The sequence below is a fragment of the Pelobates fuscus genome, chromosome 12, assembly GCF_036172605.1.
Source record: "Pelobates fuscus isolate aPelFus1 chromosome 12, aPelFus1.pri, whole genome shotgun sequence".
Taxonomy (NCBI): domain Eukaryota; kingdom Metazoa; phylum Chordata; class Amphibia; order Anura; family Pelobatidae; genus Pelobates; species Pelobates fuscus.
The window spans coordinates 74,603,076-74,624,487 of record NC_086328.1 but is presented as its reverse complement, the minus strand read 5'-3'; the positions used below and the strand labels follow the sequence as shown (position 1 = coordinate 74,624,487).

The 21,412-nt window shown below is 39.6% G+C and overlaps 1 protein-coding gene across 4 annotated transcripts in view; it reads right to left on the bottom strand.

Annotated features, from left to right (window-relative positions):
• LOC134579473 (glutamic acid-rich protein-like) overlaps nucleotides 1-21,412 on the bottom strand; it is an 85,874-nt gene that overhangs the window by 38,132 nt on the left and 26,330 nt on the right. For 3 of the 4 annotated variants that reach the window (XM_063438778.1, XM_063438777.1, XM_063438779.1), the window contains exons 4-6: nucleotides 17,853-19,482; nucleotides 5,024-5,055; nucleotides 4,062-4,128 (exon numbers count right to left, since the gene is read on the bottom strand). In XM_063438778.1, coding sequence (XP_063294848.1) covers nucleotides 4,062-4,128; nucleotides 5,024-5,055; nucleotides 17,853-19,482 — 1,729 coding nt within the window. The remainder of the gene's footprint in view (nucleotides 1-4,061; nucleotides 4,129-5,023; nucleotides 5,056-17,852; nucleotides 19,483-21,412) is intronic. The other variant, XM_063438780.1, reaches the window with a different exon arrangement.

Below are 21,412 nucleotides of genomic sequence, written 5' to 3'. Positions count from 1 at the left end.
AGCCAGTCACCACTAATCATGCCAAATGTGCGCATGTGCTTTCAAGGAACTGAACAAGAATCAAAATGTCCACAACTGGTGAGGGAATTCGGATCACACTTTCGATGCCTCCAGAGTACCTGCCAGAAACTGTTTCATGAAACAGACAAAGATTCAACAACCACATTGTCCTTACCTGACACATGACACATTTTAACTTAAATATTAAGCTCAAGGCAGCACCAAACACTAAATGCCTAACCAGAGCTAGCACCAGAAAAGGTGGAGCTAGAGGAGGACCTATTGAAAACATGTACAAATCTCATATTGTCTGTTCTAAACACCACCCGCCTATTTGCTTACTTAGATCACCAAAGCTCAACAGGAACTAGCAGGTGGAAAAGCTTCAATAAAGTCAGGTTCCTAAGCAATTTCAAACCAGTCCACACTCAAGGTCACATCTGTGTGTAGCACTCACCTTGAAAAGCTTTGCCAACAGACCCTGAACCTTCAGTGAACAACTGAATCTTGTCATTAGTAAATTCTTCATACTGTCAATAAGTGCAACCATTGTAAGGAGCCAAAAAGGATTGTCAGACTGCCACATCTGCTTGTGGGGATGAGTGACTCTAAAAAAATAGTAAAGAAAATCCCTACCATGTACAAGGACAACTCTCTGCTCGACCAACTTCAGTCTTGTTTCCGTACTCAGCACTCTGTGGAAACGGCTCTAACCAAAGTATCAAACGGTCTACTCGCTGCAAAATCTCATAGTCACTACTCTATACTAATTCTCCTCGACCTTACTGCTGCTTTTGATAGTGTTGATCATCAACAGCTTCTTCTCATCCTTCGTAATCTCGGTCTACGAGATATTGCTCTCTCCTGGTGCTCCTCCTACCTCACCCAGCGCTCTTTTAGTGTCTCTTTCTCAGGCTTTGCCTCTTCCTCCCAACCTCTCTCTGTTGGTGTTCCCCAAGGTTCAGTCCTTGGTCCCCTACTGTTCTCGATCTATACTGCCTCCCCTGGTAAACTCATCAGCTCCTTTGGCTTCCAATGTCTATGCAGATGACACGCAAATCTATTTCTCCTCCCCACATCTCTCCTCGCACCTCTTGACTAGTGTCTCTGACTGCCTCTCTGCTATTTCTAACTGGATGGCTGCCCACTTCCTTAAGCTTAACTTGTCCAAAAGAGAACTTCTGGTCTTTCCTCCCTCAAGTGTTGCTACTCCAGTTTCTGTCTCTCTCCATGTTAATGGTGCTACCATCAGCTCTACCATGCAGGCTTGCTGCCTAGGTGATCTCTTTGACTCCGACCTCTCCTTCACCCCTCATGTCCAGTCGATTGCCAAATCCTGCCGCTTCCATCTCAAAAACATTGCGCGCCTCCGCTCCTACTTAATGCCAGATGCCACTAAGGTCCATGCCACTGTCCTCTCGCCTTGACTACTGCAATCTGCTTCTCAGTGGTCTTAGGTGTTTTCAACTTTCCCCATTGCCGTCTATAATAAATGCGTCGGCTAGGCTCATCTTCCTGTCCGCCCACAACTCCCACGCCTTACCCCTCTGTCAGTCCCTGCATTGGCTTCCTGTAAGATATAGAGCTCAATATAAAATTCAGGTTCTTGCTTTCAAATCTCTACATAATGCTACTCTCACCTATCTATCCTCCCTAATACACAAGTATGTCCCTTCTAGGCCCCTACGCTCTGCCACTATCCTCTGTTCATACTTCCACTTCTGATGCTCGGATTCAAGACTTCTCTAGGGCTGCACCGTTCCTGTGGAACTTCCTTCCCTTTTGCATTAGACGTCTCCACTCCTTAAAAAAATCATTAAAAACTCACTTTTTCACAAAAGTGTATCAATTAAACTGTTAATGGCTCCCAAAAAACACACACTAAGTCTTTATTGAATACTATTCTACCAATCTACTTCCCTAATACTTCCCTTACCTTTTGTGTCACTTTACCCCACTACCTCTAGCATGTAAGCCCATTAAACAGGGCCCTCAACCCCTCTGTTTCGGTGTATCAAACTTGTCTGGTTACAATTACAAGGTCTTAAGTCCACCCAATCTAAAGTGCTATGGAATTTGTTGGCGCTATATAAATATAATGTGGCGGAACCAACCTCGCCACTGGGCATTGGAGAAGCCTGTTTGCCCGCCTCCTACCTGCTGACTATGGCCCCTGGGAGATTTGACCCTTTAAATACAGGATTTGGGCATGTTGTATGGTATTATGCTGCTACTGGTCCTTTAAGAACCATCTGGGGAAATACTGTGGAGTTACTGGGTGGCCACCATTTCATGTATCAGAGGCACATGGTGAGAACAATGGATGAAGCAGATGGTGAGAACAATGGATGGCGGCCATTTTAACTCACAGACACTGTTGTGACTTTTCTACACGGTGCCATCTCGCCGGTATTTGGTGCACAAAGACATCGTACAGTAGTTTTAAACTATACAACAGGGGACACATTATACAGTAATTATTTTTTATATAATCTGTATATGTTCTGCGGAATCTGCATTAAACTGTATCTTCCAAACTACTGAACGGATCTGGGTGAATTTTGGATATGTGGTTCACCCAGATCCCCCGGTTCCGAGGAATATGGAGTTATTGCATGTTTTGGGGTCCCTGTGATATGTTTTATAAAACTGTATTTCTCTGTCTGTGATAATTATATTACCCATTGTGTTCAGTAATCATATCACAGGCAGAGGGGAGGATTTTGTGTGGGAGTGTCTGTGTGTATTGTACGTATTGATTGGTTGTTCTGTAAAACCCTGTGGGCAGTACTATGTTTGTGGATTGGGAATAAAAGAGGCTGTATTTGCCAGTACAGTTAGTTCTGCTTTGACCTTAAAACTAAGTGTTGTCTCGTTATTGGGGGAATTGGATTGTATGCTGATTGCAAGGAGTGTAATCTGATTGAATGCTTTTCCTGTTCAGCTGTTTACAGCATTCATATGCTTGAGAGCATTCATATGCTTCTCCGGTTCGGTGGTTGTGGTGTCTGCTGCAGTGCTTGGAGTCCTCAGGAAGCGCTAGGAGCATCCTTCAACGGAGGTACCCAGTCGGGGTACCCGTCGATCGGTTATATATAATAATAATAATAATGCAACATAACCTTCACCTAACCCATCACCTTGACAACCAGCAAATGCTGATATAGGTCTCAATAACCAGAAAAGAGAAGACCAAACAAGGGATCTCTGTTTTGTTCTCAGCCAATGGTAATCCAAAATCAAGACAAACTGACCAAAGTCTCCAGTATCGAGTAGCAAACTTGGGAACCAACAGGTGCCACACAAAAAGAAAATCATCCAGATAGTGGAACAATGACTGGTAATAGAAAACGGACACCAGTAAAACTACCCATTGAAGAAAAAATGCAAAATAATATAATGAATTTGCACAAGCCCATAGGGAGATACATTGCAAGACGGAATGCGGCCTCAGTATCAGACTTGATCAACAAACAATGGTGGCCTGCCGACTTAACCAAAAGAGACATTCACCAAAGGAAGCATACTGCACCCAGTTCTCATCCCAACTGATACCATCATAAACTGACTCGCCATCGGTAAATAAAAGTGGGGCATGATACAATATTTACCTACCTCTTTGGGAGCTAAACCCAAGGGCAAAATTCTAACATTTTGGAAAGGTGGCACCACAAAAAGGCTATCCATCCTATCAATCCTGTCCAAAATGACATGAAGCTGCCCATCTACATTGGGATTTATTGAACATCCAACAAAACCCCTTCTTCTGAACCACCGACACTCCTGAGGCCAAAGTGCCAGTGGACCCAGGAAAGGAAGCAGACACAGAGAGGCATCAAAAGAGGGAGACAAAAGTTGGCATCCTGGACATCAAAACATAAACCTAGATACACAACAATTTTCTGGTGGAACTGCTGGAAATACATAAACCAGGAACTGCTTGACATACTTAAACAGTATTGTGTAGCAGTCATGCATCCCTTCCCAATAGGTTCCAGGGTGTTCTTTACTAACTAAAATAATTAATTACTGGTACATTACCATAAACATACAGATTGTACCTTTTATTTTCCATATCTGCAGGCTCATCTTGTGGAAGAACTTCCTGAGAGGTAACTGCAACCAAAGCTGAGGGACAAACAATACTGAAGTTAATATCATAATCATTATCATGAGTTAAGTGTCTTTAAAGACAATAATTAGGAAAAACTTAGTAAAGTTATAAAACATATATGAAGGATCCCTGAGATTGAGCAAAATAGATATTTTCTGTTGTCCTGACAGTTGCATCTAATCTGTACTTTAATTCAGTCCAACATTTGTATCTTTTGTGTTACCAAAATCTATTTAGGTATCTATTTCTATCTCTCTAGTTTGAAAGCAATATTAAATAGATAAATCACTTCAATTGCGGACAAAAGAATGACAAAGCCACAAGCGAATTATGTTACCCGAAGAACTGGGCTTATGCAAAGAATTGTTACTGCCCTTGCCAATGTTTATTTGTGCATTTCACATCTCCCTTAGTTTCTTGCTCCTATCTATTTTGCTTCTCTCATTCCTCTCTTTGCCAGTCTTTCTTCATTATCTGAGCCTCTCTTTCTAGTGTCTTCTATCTCTGTCTCAAACTGCATGTGCCTCTGTTCCTTGATGCTGAACAATCTATCCTAAGTATCCATTTAGTGTTCCCTAGTCCCTCTCCATCAGTTTTATTCATATGAACTCAACCAGTTTCCCTTCTTCTCCAATTTCTTGTTTTCCCTACTCACCCCAGGCATATTCCACCATCTATCCACAATGGGACTTTGGCCATGTGGCTGCAAGTGGTGATGAAGGCTATGTGTAAGGTTTACTTGTGTGATGGGAGTTGTGTGTGGCTGCACTTGGGCATGATGAGAGTTGTAAAGAGAACTGTATGATGGGAGTATATTTGAATATATAATAAAAATTATATTTTGATAAATAGAGAAGCAGAGACAGGCAGGAAAAAAGGAAATTATAGGATCAAGATATGGGATGATACCTGACTTCTGAAGATGAGCAGCCTCTTCATTGCTGTAAAATAAAAAATATATCAGCTAGCAAACAAAACACCAAAATTAAATATTTTTAAAAACCAAAACATTTTGCATCGGAATTGGGTAATGGAATGATGTTCTAAATGGATTTCATGAATAAAAATGGATTAAATAAATGTTTCTTCTGAGTGATTGTCTGTTACTAAACGTATGCATTAGATGTAGGGTTAGGGGTCTCTAAACTGAAGATGCGGTGGACCTTAACTTCCATGATTAATGGTATTTTAAGGCTACCGTATCTTCAATACTATCAAGTGTTAGGTTAGTTAGTAAATCCACTCTACCCCTCTATTATACAAATCATCAGTATAACTGCTTTTTATGTGTAGATATTATGCCCACATGTAGTCATTATTTTGACATTCTGGCCACAAATAGTCCATATGTGCCAACAGGCCCAAATCTGTAGCGATTAGAGGTCCCAGAGGCCTGTTCCACACTTTGAAATCAGTCAGCAGATCTGGCTCAGCTGTCAACCTTAAGCAATACACCTGAGTGGATTGCATAGGGGTTGGCTGAGTGTGTCATGTATGTTAGGGGCTGACTGAGTATGTTTTGGCTGAGTGTTATTATGTGAGAAGTTGTCTAAATGTGATTGTGTTTTTAGTTGACTGCTTGTGATTGCGCGTGTGTTGCGTATGTGTAATAATAATAATAATACAGAATAAATATTTCAGGTCTTTAGTTACCAGCCAGGCCTAAAAGTTACTGACCACCTTGAGCAGGCGTATACAGTAAGCTTCAGCAAACCTTCATTAAAAATAAAAGCAGCACACGAAGCAGGCAGTGAAGCACAGACAGATCGCCTGACTCTTCCACCACCCCCCCCCCCCCTTTGTGACCCTTTTTGTTCCACCACAGCTATGTGATGAAGGGGTTAAAGGAACACTCTATTGAAATTTACATGGATATCAATCATATATAAAATATGCTTATAATTTGTTTTGCATGTTTCATTTGTATAAAATCTTGGCTTGGAATAGCTGGGTATCTAGAAGATGTGGCCACTAAAAGCCCTTCCCTTCTTCCCCTTTTTCTGTGGCTGTCCAATAAAAGACTTCTAAATGAGCTGTATTGAGTGTCATTAGTTAGGCAGGTACTTTGGGTAATTGCTTACCTCTTCAGTTTAGCTCCATGGAGCTAAACTTCCAAGAAGTAACAATATTGGCTGTATGATTGATAGGAGGTGCAACAATGATTACTTATGAAAGTATCAGATTGTACTGAAATCTGCAGTTTTATAAAAAGGAAAAATAAGAGGGCACACTCTTCGCCCATGAAGGACTTTAGCAAGCTATAATTCAATAAAGGTCCAGATTTGAATGATCGATAATTAACTGCAGGTCCACTAATCCTGCTCTCCTTAAATAGATGTCCATGTATGACCATTTACATTTTCAGTATTCTTCGATGATTCATTTGTGTTTATTGTAAATTGTTCAGTTTCACATTTGTGGACACAAATTTCTTTCTATGATTAAACATTTTTCTCAATTAAAAATGAAAGTTCAGAGCATTTCATTTTTATGGTTTCAAGATTGTAATTTATGTGTTGGTTTACTGCCATCTAGTGGTTTGCACCAAAATATGCAAAGATGAACACTATTTCTGATTCTGTGATGTTCCATAAACAGCCAAAACAACCTACATGGGGTTATTCACTAAACTGAAATACAATCTTAATGGCAATTCTCATATTTACTAAAGCCTAATGTCCTCTCCCTGACACCTACTAATTAGGTGGGGGCTGTTATTAATTAAACAAGATAGGGGTGGATATTCTGTTGCCCACCACCACAAATAGTGGCCTATCTACCCGCCTGCATAGCTTGTGGTGGCAATCCCCTAGCCACTCCCCATAAAAATAAATTACCCACTTACATCAACAAAACTAATAAAATGTAAAATAATAAGTTAAAAGTTATAGTTATCCATCTGAAATCATTTTCCAAATTCTTTGATTTAGGAACAGTGTACAACAACTTTTGGCGTTAAAAACATGCTAGTGACAGACAGTCAATGACAGCAAAATATAACTCTATGCCACCCATGTTTTCCCCTCAGCCTGTCTTCCCTGACATCTGTCCTACTCAAGCAAAGGGAATTAGGCAGACGAAGATTGGGTGCTGAACGGGAGGTTTTAGGTCATTTTTTTGGGGTGGTACCAGGATAGGAAGTGTTGGACCAAAAACAGTGTTTCTTAAAAAAGCAGTTGTTGGAGTAACCTTAAAATTCTACTAAAACATCAGTCGAGATGAAGTTCAACACCTTGTCTTTCTTTGGCCACCACTGCACTATATGGATGAAACAGATAATGGTTTTGCATTAAGGGGGGAACTAACACTTGAATTGTATAAAACAATGTGAATGTATGCGATGTGAATGATATTTCAGAAATAAATAATTAAATCACAGTACACAAAGTTCTAGTGATGCAAAAAATTAAATTTAATTTAGTAAAGGCAGGGCATTTACTGTTTGGAGAAATCATTAAGGGGCAATGATGGGGTGCGAGACCTCGGTAATGAAAATGTAATGCATGGAAACACGGCGGTAGGCACTCTCATATACTGCTGACTAGCTATGTCAACCCATAAATAGTCACACAGGTCACAGTAACATAGAAATCTAGGTTGAAAAGAAATTAATTTAGATCCATCAGGTTAAACTTTCTAAAGCTAAGTTTGTAAGGCTTCACACCTTCCAAAAGAAGGTGAAAAAAATCAATTTGAAGTAATTTGCTGCAAGCATTAATTTTAAAATGGTAATTAGATGTCTCATAGGATCAATAAGCAGTTACATTGCATACAATTTATTATATGTTGATTATTTTGTTTTTCTAAAAAAATATCCAAACTTTTTTTTGAATTTAATATTTACAGAATTAGATAAAACAAACTATTTATAGTTAAAATATCCACCCCTACTTACTAGGTTCCACCCATCTCGGATACAATAGAAGCATCAAGGCTAAAGTGATAAGTGACCAATTAAAGGTAAAAAAAGAACAAGAAGTAAAAACAAATCTATATTTTATATATTATAAATTTACTCTATTGGTTACTTCTTCTCGCTTGATCTGTGAATAAAATGGTGAGAATATGTGATTCTCAGTGTGCTGCAAATTTTATGTAGTACACATATTAGCCAACTTTTGCACCATTATGATTCATCCAAATTATTCTTCCTAAAACAATTTTAATTTAATGAAAAAATTAATTTCGAAGAGCCATATTTTTTTTGTTGTGCACAAGTTTGCTATCTATAATAAGTATGCGTACACTTAAAGGATTACTCCAAACAAAAACCAGTGTTTTCATAAAACATTGTTTTTCTTTAGAGTAATGCTTGCTGTGGTGGTCCCCCCCAAATGAAAAAAAAAAACTAAAAACTTAACTGTGTTCCAACACCAACCAAAGTTCTTCCTGCAGACTAATGCTCTAGGTCAGGGAGGGTGATCTGAGGAGAAAATATGGGCAGCATGGGAAGGGGGCTTAACATGATGCAAAATTTTATGCAAAATTTGTACAGAAATTTCATTAGCCACACATGATTCACATTAGCTTGTTCTAATGGCCAATCAAGCCACAGTGATGCAGCAGGAGGTGGAGTTACACCTGTAGAAGAGTGGTTAAACTCTGCACATGCAGACCTCTTGCACATTAACCACTTCAGTGATCTCCTCTTATGAGTGGGCCGCGTGCACTGACCGCAGTGAGTGGTCACGCGGCCCGCCTTGCACTAGGAGCACGGCTCGCGTCACAAGCGTGCTCTTAAAGGGGCAGTGTGAGCCACAAGTGGGTTCAGGCTCCCATCAGCCCACTTCATTCCGGCACCCCCACAAACGCATGTTTTGGGGACGTAGTCATGATGTGGGCCCATCAAATGTTAACTAAAGGCTATTTAAACTTCTCTAAGCCCTATCCACTTTGCCCTATAGTGGTTTCTGTTTCAGTACCCTTTACTACGTTTCTTGACCTATTGTGTTTATTCTGGTATTGACCTTTGCTTTGTTCCTGACTCTGAGTTTTTCTTTTAACCCTTTCCTATCTTGTTTGCCCGTCTGGCTGATTACTGTGTTCTTGACTCAAGCTAGTTCTCGTTTTCGCTGTCTCTCCGGTACCCTGACCTCAGCTCATCTCTGATTACACTTTATCTCTGTCTAATGTTTAGTCCGCCCACTCTTAGGCCTGTCAATATATTATATCCTTGTCTTGTCCCTTGCTATCTTAAACTCAAATGACAAATACAAATACAAAGCTGTATTCCTGGCACTAGGGTTCCTCCTTCCTGCACCCCCCACCCAGTAAATAAAGGGTTACAAATTACGTACCTGATCCCAGCGCTGTTTATTTATGTACCTGATTCCAGCGCCGATGTTCCTCGACGCTGGGTCAAAGCTCCTCCTCCATACCGCAATGAGCGCACATTAGAATCAATGGTTTCCTATGGGGAAAACTGATGCTGGAGGTCCTCATGCAGAGGACATTTCTAACCAGGAAGTCCTCTAGTGGCTCGGACAGACTTAGTGCTGCAGTGTTAAACATTGCAGTTCCAGTGAAACTGCAATGTTTACATCGAAGCAGTAGCTGTAAAAAGGACACTGCATCCAGACCACTTCAATGAGCTGAAGTGGTCTGAGTGCCTATAGTATCTTTTAATGAGAAAGGTTAAAAACACATGCAAGGTTATTTATTAAAGTGAGAATTATTGGGAATTCAAAGTGAAATGAAAGTGAATTTTAAATTACAGATCAAAATAGCCAAACTGGAAATGTCTCCAAGTCAGCAATACTTCCACTTTGACCTTAAATTTGAAATTCACTTTCAATTCTCAGCAATTCTTATTTAAAATTCCTTCCAATGTTGGGAGGTATGAAATTAGGATGGGTGAGCTGGCTTTGAAGGGGGGAGTCACTAGAGACACAACTTCCTGATCCAGGCATGCAGAAAGCGCAGCAAAGAGTGAGTGCGTCTAATTTTCAGGTTGTTTTGTGCTGCCAGGGGACACCAAGGAACTAAACTGGGATGGTGAAACAGGACCATGAAATTGGGAGCACTACTTTAGTAAACAACTCTGATTGTAATGAAAACAATCACATGATATCTCATTAAAAAGTACCAAAAATAACTGTCACTAATGGGTTCGTAAACACTGTTTTTTTTTGTTTTTGTGATAACACAGACTTTTTGGTCCTCAAGATATTTATTTATTTTAAACATTGCTTTTCTTGTTTCTGACATTTGTTTTCTGAAAATAACTTAACAAATAACAGATCAATCCAATGTGAAATCACACGATTTTTTTCTATGTAAAAATAAAACATTATGGACATATTACTTTCCTAGTATTTCATGTAGCAGCATAGTTAAACAAGCTTCTTCTTAACAAACAAATGCTCATTTGAAATGAGGTGTAGAAATACACCCATGCTCTATAAACATTTATATACAGAGCAGACAATTCAGAAGCCAAAGCAGATAATACATGGATTACCTGGCAGACAAGCCAATCCTTTTTGTAAGCACATGCGGTAAACTCATCATGCCAGCTGTCTTACCTCCAAAGAGACACACTGAGGATATCCATCTTACATAAGGCTTAGCAGTCGTTAGTGAATACTTAGCATACCGTACAAATATCATATATCAGAATATGAGACACATACACAGCACTGACAAATGCCAGTAATTGCACCCTGTTCACAACTGTGGGTCTCTTTAAACCTTTCCAAGCACCATAACAATTTGCTTTATTGTAAAACAGATATCTTATCACTGTCAAAAATGTAAACCACTGTAAAAAAATATATTGCGAGAAGTTGCAAAAAAATGATAATATGAAACTAAAATTGTCAAAAAGATTCAAGAATAACTATTTAATCTATCGATTAGCTAAAGAAAATAAATCAAACCCTTAATAAATAAATAACTAAAACAAAATAAAACATTTTTTCCACAAATATTATTTAAAAAATGGCCCACATGTAGTGTTTTGCGGCCGCCGGCGGGGGAGAGAGGGAGGGAGACAGAAGAAGGAACCCGGAGGAGCTCTATCTTGCAGTTCTGCCAGATTCCTCTCGAGAGATTCAGAGCGTTGCCATGGCAACGCTCCAGGTCTCGTGAGAGTGAACACGAGTGAACAAGCTAGAGTTCACTCACAACTAGCACCACCAGGGCTGGCAGCAGGCTAAAGGTAAGAAGTAAGATCCCAGGCTAAAGGTAAGAAGGGAGGGGGGGATATAATCACTCTCACTCAGCACCCTCACTAACACACACACACACTGCACCCCTGACACTCACAGCACCCTCACTCACACACACTGCACCCCTGACACTCACAGCACCCTCACATACACACACACACTGCTCCCCTGACACTCACAGCACCCTCACATACACACACACACTGCTCCCCTGACACTCACAGCACCCTCACTCACACACACACTGCACCCCTGACACTCACAGCCCCCCCACTCACTCACACACACACACACACACACACTGCATCCATGACACACACAGCTTCCTCACACGCATATAGCACCCTCACGCAAACACAGCACTCATCACTTCACACGCAGCACACACACACACACACTTCACCCGAACACACTGCACAATACTCTTTCCTGGCATTTTTGTCTCCTGGTATCCCATCTATGGAGACACCAGATACAAATTTCAAGCATACACAGTGCAAGCATGTTATTAAATTTGCTTGTGTTGTGCAGAACAAATACAATGTATTTTTCTCATGCTAGAGCTCTTCAGCAGAGCTCTGTGCATGGTCTGCCCTGGAAGAGCATTGAACCAACATGCTCACTTTGTGATGGGGCATGCTTGTCATTGGTGATGACAAAACACACCCTATCTGGCCCCTCCCCCTTTTTAGTGGGCCGCTGTAATAAAAAAAATGTCCGGGCTAGATTTTCTTCCCAGTCCGCCCTGTGTATAGCCATGAACTTAACATTGCCTGGGTCTTGAGTAAAAAAAAGAAGAGATGCGTATAGTTTCGATAAATAATGTGACTTGGGACTCTTCTTGATGTTTCACTTCTGATGTGTTCACCCATCCTGATCTTAAAAGCTCTTTTTGGGTATAACACATATTGTAATCTGCATGGGCATAGCAACAAATATATAACTCCTTTTGAATAATCATAAAAGAATGAAAAAAGACTTAAATTGCTTAAGCATTCTTATCAATATATAAGTGAAATGGTTAAAGATATACTATAGGCATAAAAAACAACCTTAACTTAATTACATCGTTTGGGCATATTGATCATACCCCTGCAATATCTCTACTCACTTATCTGCCATTTGGGAGCTAAATTACTTTTGTTTCTGTCTATGTAGCCCTACCCACACCTCCTCTGGCTGTGACTCACACAACCTGCAATAAAAAAAACTGGTTTAATTTTCAAACAGATCTTAACTTATGTTAAAAATGTTGTATCCTGCATTGTTAATTGAACTTTAATCACACACAGAAGACTCCTGAAGGGTCTAAAGTTAGTAGTAGAGCAGGAGATAAGAAATGTTTTTAAACAACCACCAAACCTGTCCCAAAACTAATGGCTAAATGCTATAAACTTCTTCAAACAATAAGACATCCAACACTCCTGGCCTTCACATGCCCCTGGAATTACCACATTGAGTCCACTTTGGTGGATAGAGACTGGTGTAACATATTCTATAACATTCTTCATTCAGTTGAAATTCATAGATACTTCCCTACAGTTCCGTCATGTTGCTGGAGATGGAAAAATAGGATATACCTAAACACATAAACAGAGAAAGGAAAAAACTCATAGGGAAGTAACGTTAATTAACAATTAGCCCCTTATTTCAATGTTGCACTCAAAATTGGAGAAATTTTCAAGCTCACCAATAATGTATGGACTCTCACGAATTCATAATTGTTCAGATGATAAGTATTTCTGTATATCTGGTTGTTATAATTGTTCTTAAGACAATATATATATATAACCACTAACATGTTGTAATATGATTTTATTTCATCACTTGGTATCCTATAATTCAAACGAGGACTTATCCCAATAATCGTGTGAAGAAAAAAAGACGAAATGAATCTCATATGCGTTCCAGGCGCATACTATTTCCATCAAGTACGCCAATGCAAGAAGACAGAATACTTCCGGATCGGTGGAACGCATGTGCGTTTCACGGACGTCTGCCAAAACTCCATATAAGGAAGAAAATAAACGAGCAATTGAAGACAAGCTGATTGAAAGGAGCGGATTGGTCGAATAGATTCCAACACCTGTGGGAGGGACTTTTAAATAAAGCCTTGGTCCTCAGAGTGATTTAAGTACGTTATATATACACCCAGCACTCCCAAGCAACCAAGTCCTGCAGAATCCTCTGAGCAGAGACTGGGCCCCTTAAAACAGCATTAACACCCAGCACTCCCAAGCAACCAAGTCCTGCAGAATCTTCTGAGCAGAGACTGGGACCCTTAAAACAGCATTAAAGGACCACTCTAGGCACCCAGACCACTTCAGCTTAATGAAGTGGTCTGGGTGCCAGGTTCAGCTAGGGTTAACCCATTTTTTCTATAAACATAGCAGTTTCAGAGAAACTGCTATGTTTATAAATGGGTTAATCCAGCCCTCAAATCCTCTAGTGGCTGTCTCACTGACAGCCGCTAGAGGCGCTTGCGTGATTCTCACTGTGAAAATCACAGTGAGAGCACGCAAGCGTCCATAGGAAAGCATTGATAATGCTTTCCTATAAGACCGGCTGAATGCGCGCGCAGCTCTTGCCGCGCGTGCGCGTTCAGCCAAATGGGAGGAGAGGAGGAGGATCGGAGGAGAAGAGCTCCCCGCCCAGCGCTGGAGAAAGGTAAGTTTTAAGCTTCCCTCCTGCCGGTCACTGAAATCTTGCGCCCCCAGAGCCCGTGCGCCCTAAGGCGGCCGCCTGTGCCGCCTTATGGACGCGCCGGCCCTGATCCCACCACATGGTCATCACCTTACTTATAGATAGTGCACATCAGCTGGTTTCCTTAACACACCAATCAAGTCACTAAACCTCTGAAAACCTGAAATCCTCTAACACACTGCATCCTTACAATGGTTTAAACACTCATTGATATTTGTGTGTGTTTGTATATATGATCTACATATCTATATAATACACATTTTCTCTAATGTTCTCCCTTCTATTTTTCACTTTAACACTAACTTCTCTCATTACTAAAATATCCCTATCCTTTCGCTCACCTGTCCCTGGCAACACCATCATCATTACTCCCACATTACTCCCCTCCCCTCTCTATTCATCCCATGCACTCTACACATACCTTTCCAGCCTATCTCCACCAACTCCTCCAAAATCCTCTACATACATACATACCCTCCTACAAAACTTTCAAATCCTACTCCCACCTTCACTTCCTTTCTATCGTTCTGCTCCTAGCAGCTGGTGATGTCTCTCCAAACCCCAGTCCCCTCTCAGCAAACTCACCACATACTCCTGTCTCGGTTGGAATCCCCCAAGGCTCTGTCCTTGGTCCCCTTCTATTTTCTCTTTATACTGCCTCTCTTGGCAAACGTATTACCTCTTTTGGATTCCACTACCACGTGTACGCTGATGACACCTAGTTATATCCCACCTTATTTGACTGCAAATTCCTGTCCTAATGTGTTTTACACCCCACCTCCTATAGAATGTAACCTCGATTGAGCAGTAAGTTTATTTGTAATTGTCCTATTTATAGTTAAATCCCCTCTCATGATATTGTAAAGCGCTACGGATACTGTTGGCGCTATATAAATGGCAATAATAATAATAATAATATGTATGCCACTTAATTTTTTACTCCTGATGAAGTCAAATATATTAGATGAAACATGTAGAGTTTGTTTTTAATCTTTGTTTTTTGACATATTTGATTCCTTTGCCTACTACTTCTGTGAAGAACCTTCTACTCCATACAGATTGGGAATGCAGAATTATATTGATGGGCTTTTTTACTTCTTATAAGTGCAATCATTAAAGCGTTTGATTTTTATATCAGCACTGTACTATGTTGTTTTTTGTATCTTTTTCATGCATCACTTGTCATCTGAACAATGATAAATTCGTGAGAGTCTATACATTATTGATGAGCCTGAAAATCTCTCCAATTTTGTGAGTGCAACATTGAAATAAGGGGCTAATTGTTAATTAACGTTACTTCCGTTAATTAACGTTACTTATGAGTTTTTTTCTTTCTCTGTTTATTGGTTTCCTATTTTTCCATATATATTGAGGATTGAGAGGAATCCTTTGTTATACCAAATTGAAAGGAAGTAATTATCTTTTTACATTCATTGTATATATACTGCACCTGTGTGGTCTAATTTTGGATTTCTATGTTGCTGGAGATGCAGGACAGATTATGACACTCTTCATCATATATGGTCGACCTGTATTAATATACACCCTTTCTGGAGATTAGTACAAGCACTTATCAAAGATGTCATGGGCGTTCAGTTATACTTGGATATACCTCCATGCTTTTTCACAAACTACACATGGCCCATATACTCAATAATTTTACCAATAAAATAGAACCAATAAAACTTGGGAAGCTAGAGGATTGACCCCAAGATTGACCCTTAGATAGATCCACTGAATACCTGAATTGACTTGTATTAATAACTCTGCTTCTTTCTTTTCTCTTTACTGCTTCCCACTGCCTCTTACCCCTCTGTTTTACCTCCATTAACTAAATGCTTAAATACCTCGCTGCAGACATTCATTGAAATGCATTAGTTATCATTTCTTATTGTCCTCATGATTCCATATTCAAACTGCTGTAAAGTCTTCAATTGTGAAATGTATCACTCATGTATGATATCTCAACGTATGCTCGGATTTCATGTAATTTGTTAATACAGTTTGTAAATGTAATAGTCACCTGTTCAAACACTGTATTACCCATACTTCATTTGTATGTCTTGATGCTTTCTGCTTTGTTAAAAGCCAATAAAAATATATTAGATTTAAAAAAATGTATAATTGAATTAGACTGCAATAAAGGAAGTTTAAACTTTAGATCTCACTTTATAGGAAGTGTTTAGGAATGCTGGGTAAGTCACATACAGGGAGTTGTTAGTAGGGTTGCATAAACAAAGTGATTTAACTTCTAAATGGCTTAAACAGTGATACTGCAGGGGCATGAGCAAAACACCAAAACGGTTTCATTATGCTGAATTTGCTTTGGTGCCTATAGTGTCCCTTTAAATTTGATTTGCAGTCTCATTCTCAAAATATAATATATAAAAGCAGGGCCGCCATCAGGGGGTGACAACCATAACGGTTGTCACGGGCCCGGCGGCCCTGGGGGGCCCGGCCGTCCGGGCCCCACGTGGAGCGGCAAAACTGCCGCAGGTACATCTGCACCAGGGCCCATCAGGTGGCCCAAGCATTTAGGGCCACCAGATGGGCCCCATATCTTCAGGGGCCCGGTCAGCGCTGCGGCCGGGTAATTGCGTGACCGGGCCCCTTTTAAAAAAAAAATGCGGCTACACCGCAAGGGCTGCTGGGAGGAAGTGACGGACGGTCACTTCCTCACAGCTTACTGCGCGCGGGAGGAGACCTGAGGGAGAAGAAAAAGGACAGGAGAGAGGAGAGGCATCCGCTCACTCCCATCATCCCCAGCCACCCTCCTGCAACTTAAAGGTAAGAGGAGGGAGGCTGATAAATGAGGTGTGTGTGTGTGTGTGTGTATGTGTATGTGTCTGTGTCTGCATATATGTCTGTGTGTGTGTGTGTGTGTGTGTATATCTGTATGTGTGTGTATGTCAGTGTGTGTATGTCAGTGTGTGTATGTCAGTGTGTATGTGTGTGTGTGTATGTGTGTGTGTGTATGTGTGTGTGTGTGTGTACGTCTGTGTGTGTACGTCTGTGTGTGTACGTCTGTGTGTGTACGTCAGTGTGTGTACGTCAGTGTGTACGTCAGTGTGTACGTCAGTGTGTATGTATGTGTGTATGTATGTGTGTATGTCAGTATGTGTGTGTATGTATGACTGTGTGTATGTCAGTATGTGTGTGTATGTATGTCAGTATGTGTGTCTGTGTGTATGTATGTCTGTATGTCTGTGTGTGTGAGTGTGTCTGTGTGTATGTATGTCTGTGTCTGTGTGTATGTCTGTGTCTGTCAGTGTGTATGTCAGTATGTGTGTGTATGTATGTCAGTATGTGTCTGTGTGTATGTCTGTGTGTATGTCAGTATGTATGTCTGTATGTGTATGTATGTCTGTATGTGTATGTATGTCAGTGTGTATGTATGTCTGTGTGTATGTATGTCTGTGTGTATGTATGTATATATATATATCTGTCACTATGCATGTATGTCTGTGAGTGGGTATGTCAGTATGTCTGTCAGTATGTCTGTATGTATCTGTGTATGTATATATCTATCTGTGTGTGTATATCAGTATGTATGTGTATGTATGCCACTATGTATGTATGTCTGTTTGTATATCTGTATGTCAGTCTGTATGTATGTATGTATGTGTGTCTGTCAATATGTGAGTATGTATGTACGTCAGTGTGTGTGTGTATCTGTATCTGTGTATGTGTCTATATGTGTGTGTGTATCTTTCTGTGTCTGTGTCCTTTTGTGTCTGTGTGTTTGTATTCCTGTGGGCGGGATTTGGAGGCGGGGCTTGGAGGCAGGCACACGGGGGCCCAGACCTTGAGCTGTGTTAGGGGCCCCACAATTTCTGATGGCAGCCCTGTATAAAAGTAAGTCCTACCTCATACATGAGTCCTCTTTGTCATCTGTCTCAGAACATTCAATCTCAGGTTGGCTTGACATATCTACATGTTCCCCTTCACATTGAGAAATGGATAAATCATCCTTGCTCCCCCAGAAATCAGTGTTCTCTTCCTCAGAATCTTCTGGCTCATCCTCTGATTCTTGATGTAAAGATACAGATTCATTTTCTTCTGACATTTCTGCCTGCTCCTCATCTCCATCCTCTTCCGCTTCACCCATAATTGTGTCATTGTCTTCTTCATTCTGGCAGTCTTGTGAGTTTTCCTTTTTACATTTGCTTATTTCCTTATCACTCACAGTTATATATCCTTTCTGACTATTATTTTTCTTCTCCCCTTTATTTGCTCTGTGACTCCTTCTAGTTAATGGTATTAACAGGCTTTCTTCTTCTCTGCTTGCTAGCGCGTCCTCCCCAGATATTTCTCCTTCTTCTTCATGTGTTTGCATGGTCTTTATCTCTTCTCTCTTGATTGGGCATTTGTCATTTCCAACTTTTCTTATTAACATTTTACTTCCCACTTCATCATCTAAACCTTCCTTTCCTACCCCATCTTTGTCCTCTCCCATCTCCTCCTCCTCTTCATCTTCACTGTTTGTTTCATCCCCATACATCTCTTTTATGCTATCTGGTTCACTGTCCTGTACTTTTATTTCATTTTTGTTGATACATTTTTTTTCTGTTGGTTTAATATCTGTCTGCATATGACGCTCTTTCCATAATCCATTTATAATTACATCCTCCTCTTCTTCACTTTTGCTCTCCTCACTTAATGTATTTTCATTCCATATTCTTCCCATTACTATAATGCCTTTCTCTTCTTCCTTTCTTTTTTTGTCATTTATATTCTTTGTTCCTGCATATGGCAAGTCTTTGCTCACGATATATTGCTTTTGTTCACTTTTAATATTCACTCCAAATCCTTTAAAATTAAGATCACGGACTACATGTTTTTCTGTACCAGAACTGTTGGATTCAGTACTTGTCTCACTAGTATCGAGGAGATCTTCATCAAAAATGCTGTTGTCTAATATTATAGGCGCAATTTGAACAGATTTAGTACATGTACTACCAGATACATTAGCTTCTCGATCCCTAACATTTCTCTGTTCCTCATTGCTTTTGCCCTCCTCTTCGTGGCAGTTTTTACATTTCTCAGTATATTTCATTGATGGTGCTGTTGACACGCTATTTTTTGTTACCTCTGCCTGAGTACTTTTATTCTCAGATAGTATCTTTTCACCCATCTGGATATTTATTCTGTTCTCCATTCTCAATGAAGATGAACAAGTCATCCCTTGCCCTTCACAATCAGCAACACTTTCAGGCATTAATTTTACCTCTTCTGCATTAGAAGATGTGTTATGAGTCAATGCTTGGGTTAGGTTATCTTTTGGACATGCATTTGCGTGTTTTGAGTCTGGTGTCAAACAGCTGTTTTCTCTTGTGTAGTATGACTGGGTTCTCCCCATCTTTGTTACCGGAATGCTAGATGTGTTCTTCTTATTTGTTTCAGGAAGAAGCTCTGGTAGATGCCCTGAGATACCGTATGACATGGAGGTTAAGGTGCATGATTGTGGATAGCCCTTGGTACGTGAATTATTTTCAGCTGAAGGGAAAGTAATGAGAAATATATTAATAAATTAGCATTAGTTGGATAATTGTATTACACGAGATTATTATATATAGAAGTATTTTCTACTATTAAGACTCAGTATACATTCTCAGATTTCAATTAAACTGTAAGCTGATAGAATACTATTACTATTACCTAATTCAATTGTACTAATTTTGTTGATCTCAGAATGATGAAACGTTTAGTCCTTCTCTGCTAACAATCCCTGAAATCAACAATCCCTGAGATGTAGCACTGAGAGGTGCAGTGCAGAAGGATCGTTTAAATGTAACTAAGGGGAAAAAAAATGAATCAGGCTTCTCCTCCACCAACGTCAGTCAATGGGGAGAAACAGACGTGCAGCGAGAGCCATCGTGCATTAGGCCTTCCCCATAAAAAAACATTTACTCAATGCTTTCCTATAGGGTTTTTCACCACTCTGGACATCCTCATGCAAAACGTGAGTATGTCCTGCATCTGTTCACAGAGTCAAACTCTGTGAAACAGTAGAAAGCACTTCTAGTGTCTGTCTGGTAGACAGCCATTAGAGGTAGTCTTAACACTGCAATGTAAACATGTGTCAGCTGCAGGGTTAAGGTAACAGGGACAGTGCAGCCAAACCACTTCAATGAGTTGAAGTGATCTGGGTGCCTCTAATGTCCCTTTAATGTGAAATTCTTTGGTTTGATTTAAACAGATTTAGTTGGGAAGGAATAGAAAGAGGATGGAAGAAAATAATGATTTTGGTGGGGTGTGAGTCGGTTGGCAAGGATAAGCTCAAAATGCAAAGCTGCAGCCATAAATATATGAGATAAGGGAAAATTATTTTAGAGAAAGATGTGGTAGGAAGGTGAAGAAGGGGTAAGGTGAGCTTTATCAAGGATTATGAGCTGTTGATGAAGTGAAAGAGTATTGAAATGCAACATTTATTTCTGCATAATGAGTATTTTATTTCCTTATTAATAACCTTCTAGTGGGAAAACTAGTTTCATTACTAGCTAACAGATTGTGAGAGGAAAATTTTTTTAAATACAATTGGTTCCCTCTCAAATAATTAATATAATTTGTTACTTAGACACCTAAAAGTGTGAATCACCCAGACTGCTGAGTTAACCCATTAATGACTGAAACTTTTCCCAAATGCTGTCATTTCGTAACAGAAGCCTTTTTAAATTCTTTATTTTTGCGTGCAAGATATTACATGCTAGCCGTGTTGCCACAATAGCAGTCACAGGCTTATTGTCATCATACATGGTCATACATGGCATACAGAAGATCTGCACATTTTTATATTATTATTATTATAACAAGTAGATATGCAGAAGCCTTTTTAAAATGTTCGCCTTTTGTTCCACCATAACAAACTTTCTATTAGCAACACTTTATTTACTGTTCACCCTTATTAACACTATTGTTATTTTATTATTATTTTAAAGTACAGATGGAACTTTCATCTGATACGATATATATACATAACACAATACTAGTTATTAACAAAATATTCTAAAATGAGAAAGAAAATTAAAACACCAAATTTCTTTGCTCATAATAACTAAAGAAAACAACTCAAAATAGATTCACTTAGTCTCGATTGTGAAAATGCCTCATAGTTCTAGGATTTCAATACATTTTTGGAAGCAGAAGACAAATGTGAGAAGCAGTGACCTGTGGTTTTAAAACTAACAGGGTTATTTACTAAAGTGAGATTTCAAAGTGAATTAAGTTAAAAATGAATTCCAAATTTAGGACTATTTTAAGTAGCCAAACATCGTTGATTTAAATATTTGTAACCAGTTGAACTATTTTGAATTTGAAATTCAATTTGAATTCACCTTGAATTCTTACTTTAGCGAACAACCCTATAAATCTTAGCTAAATTAGGCAGACACTTTAACTTTAAAGTAACACTATAACGTTAGGAATA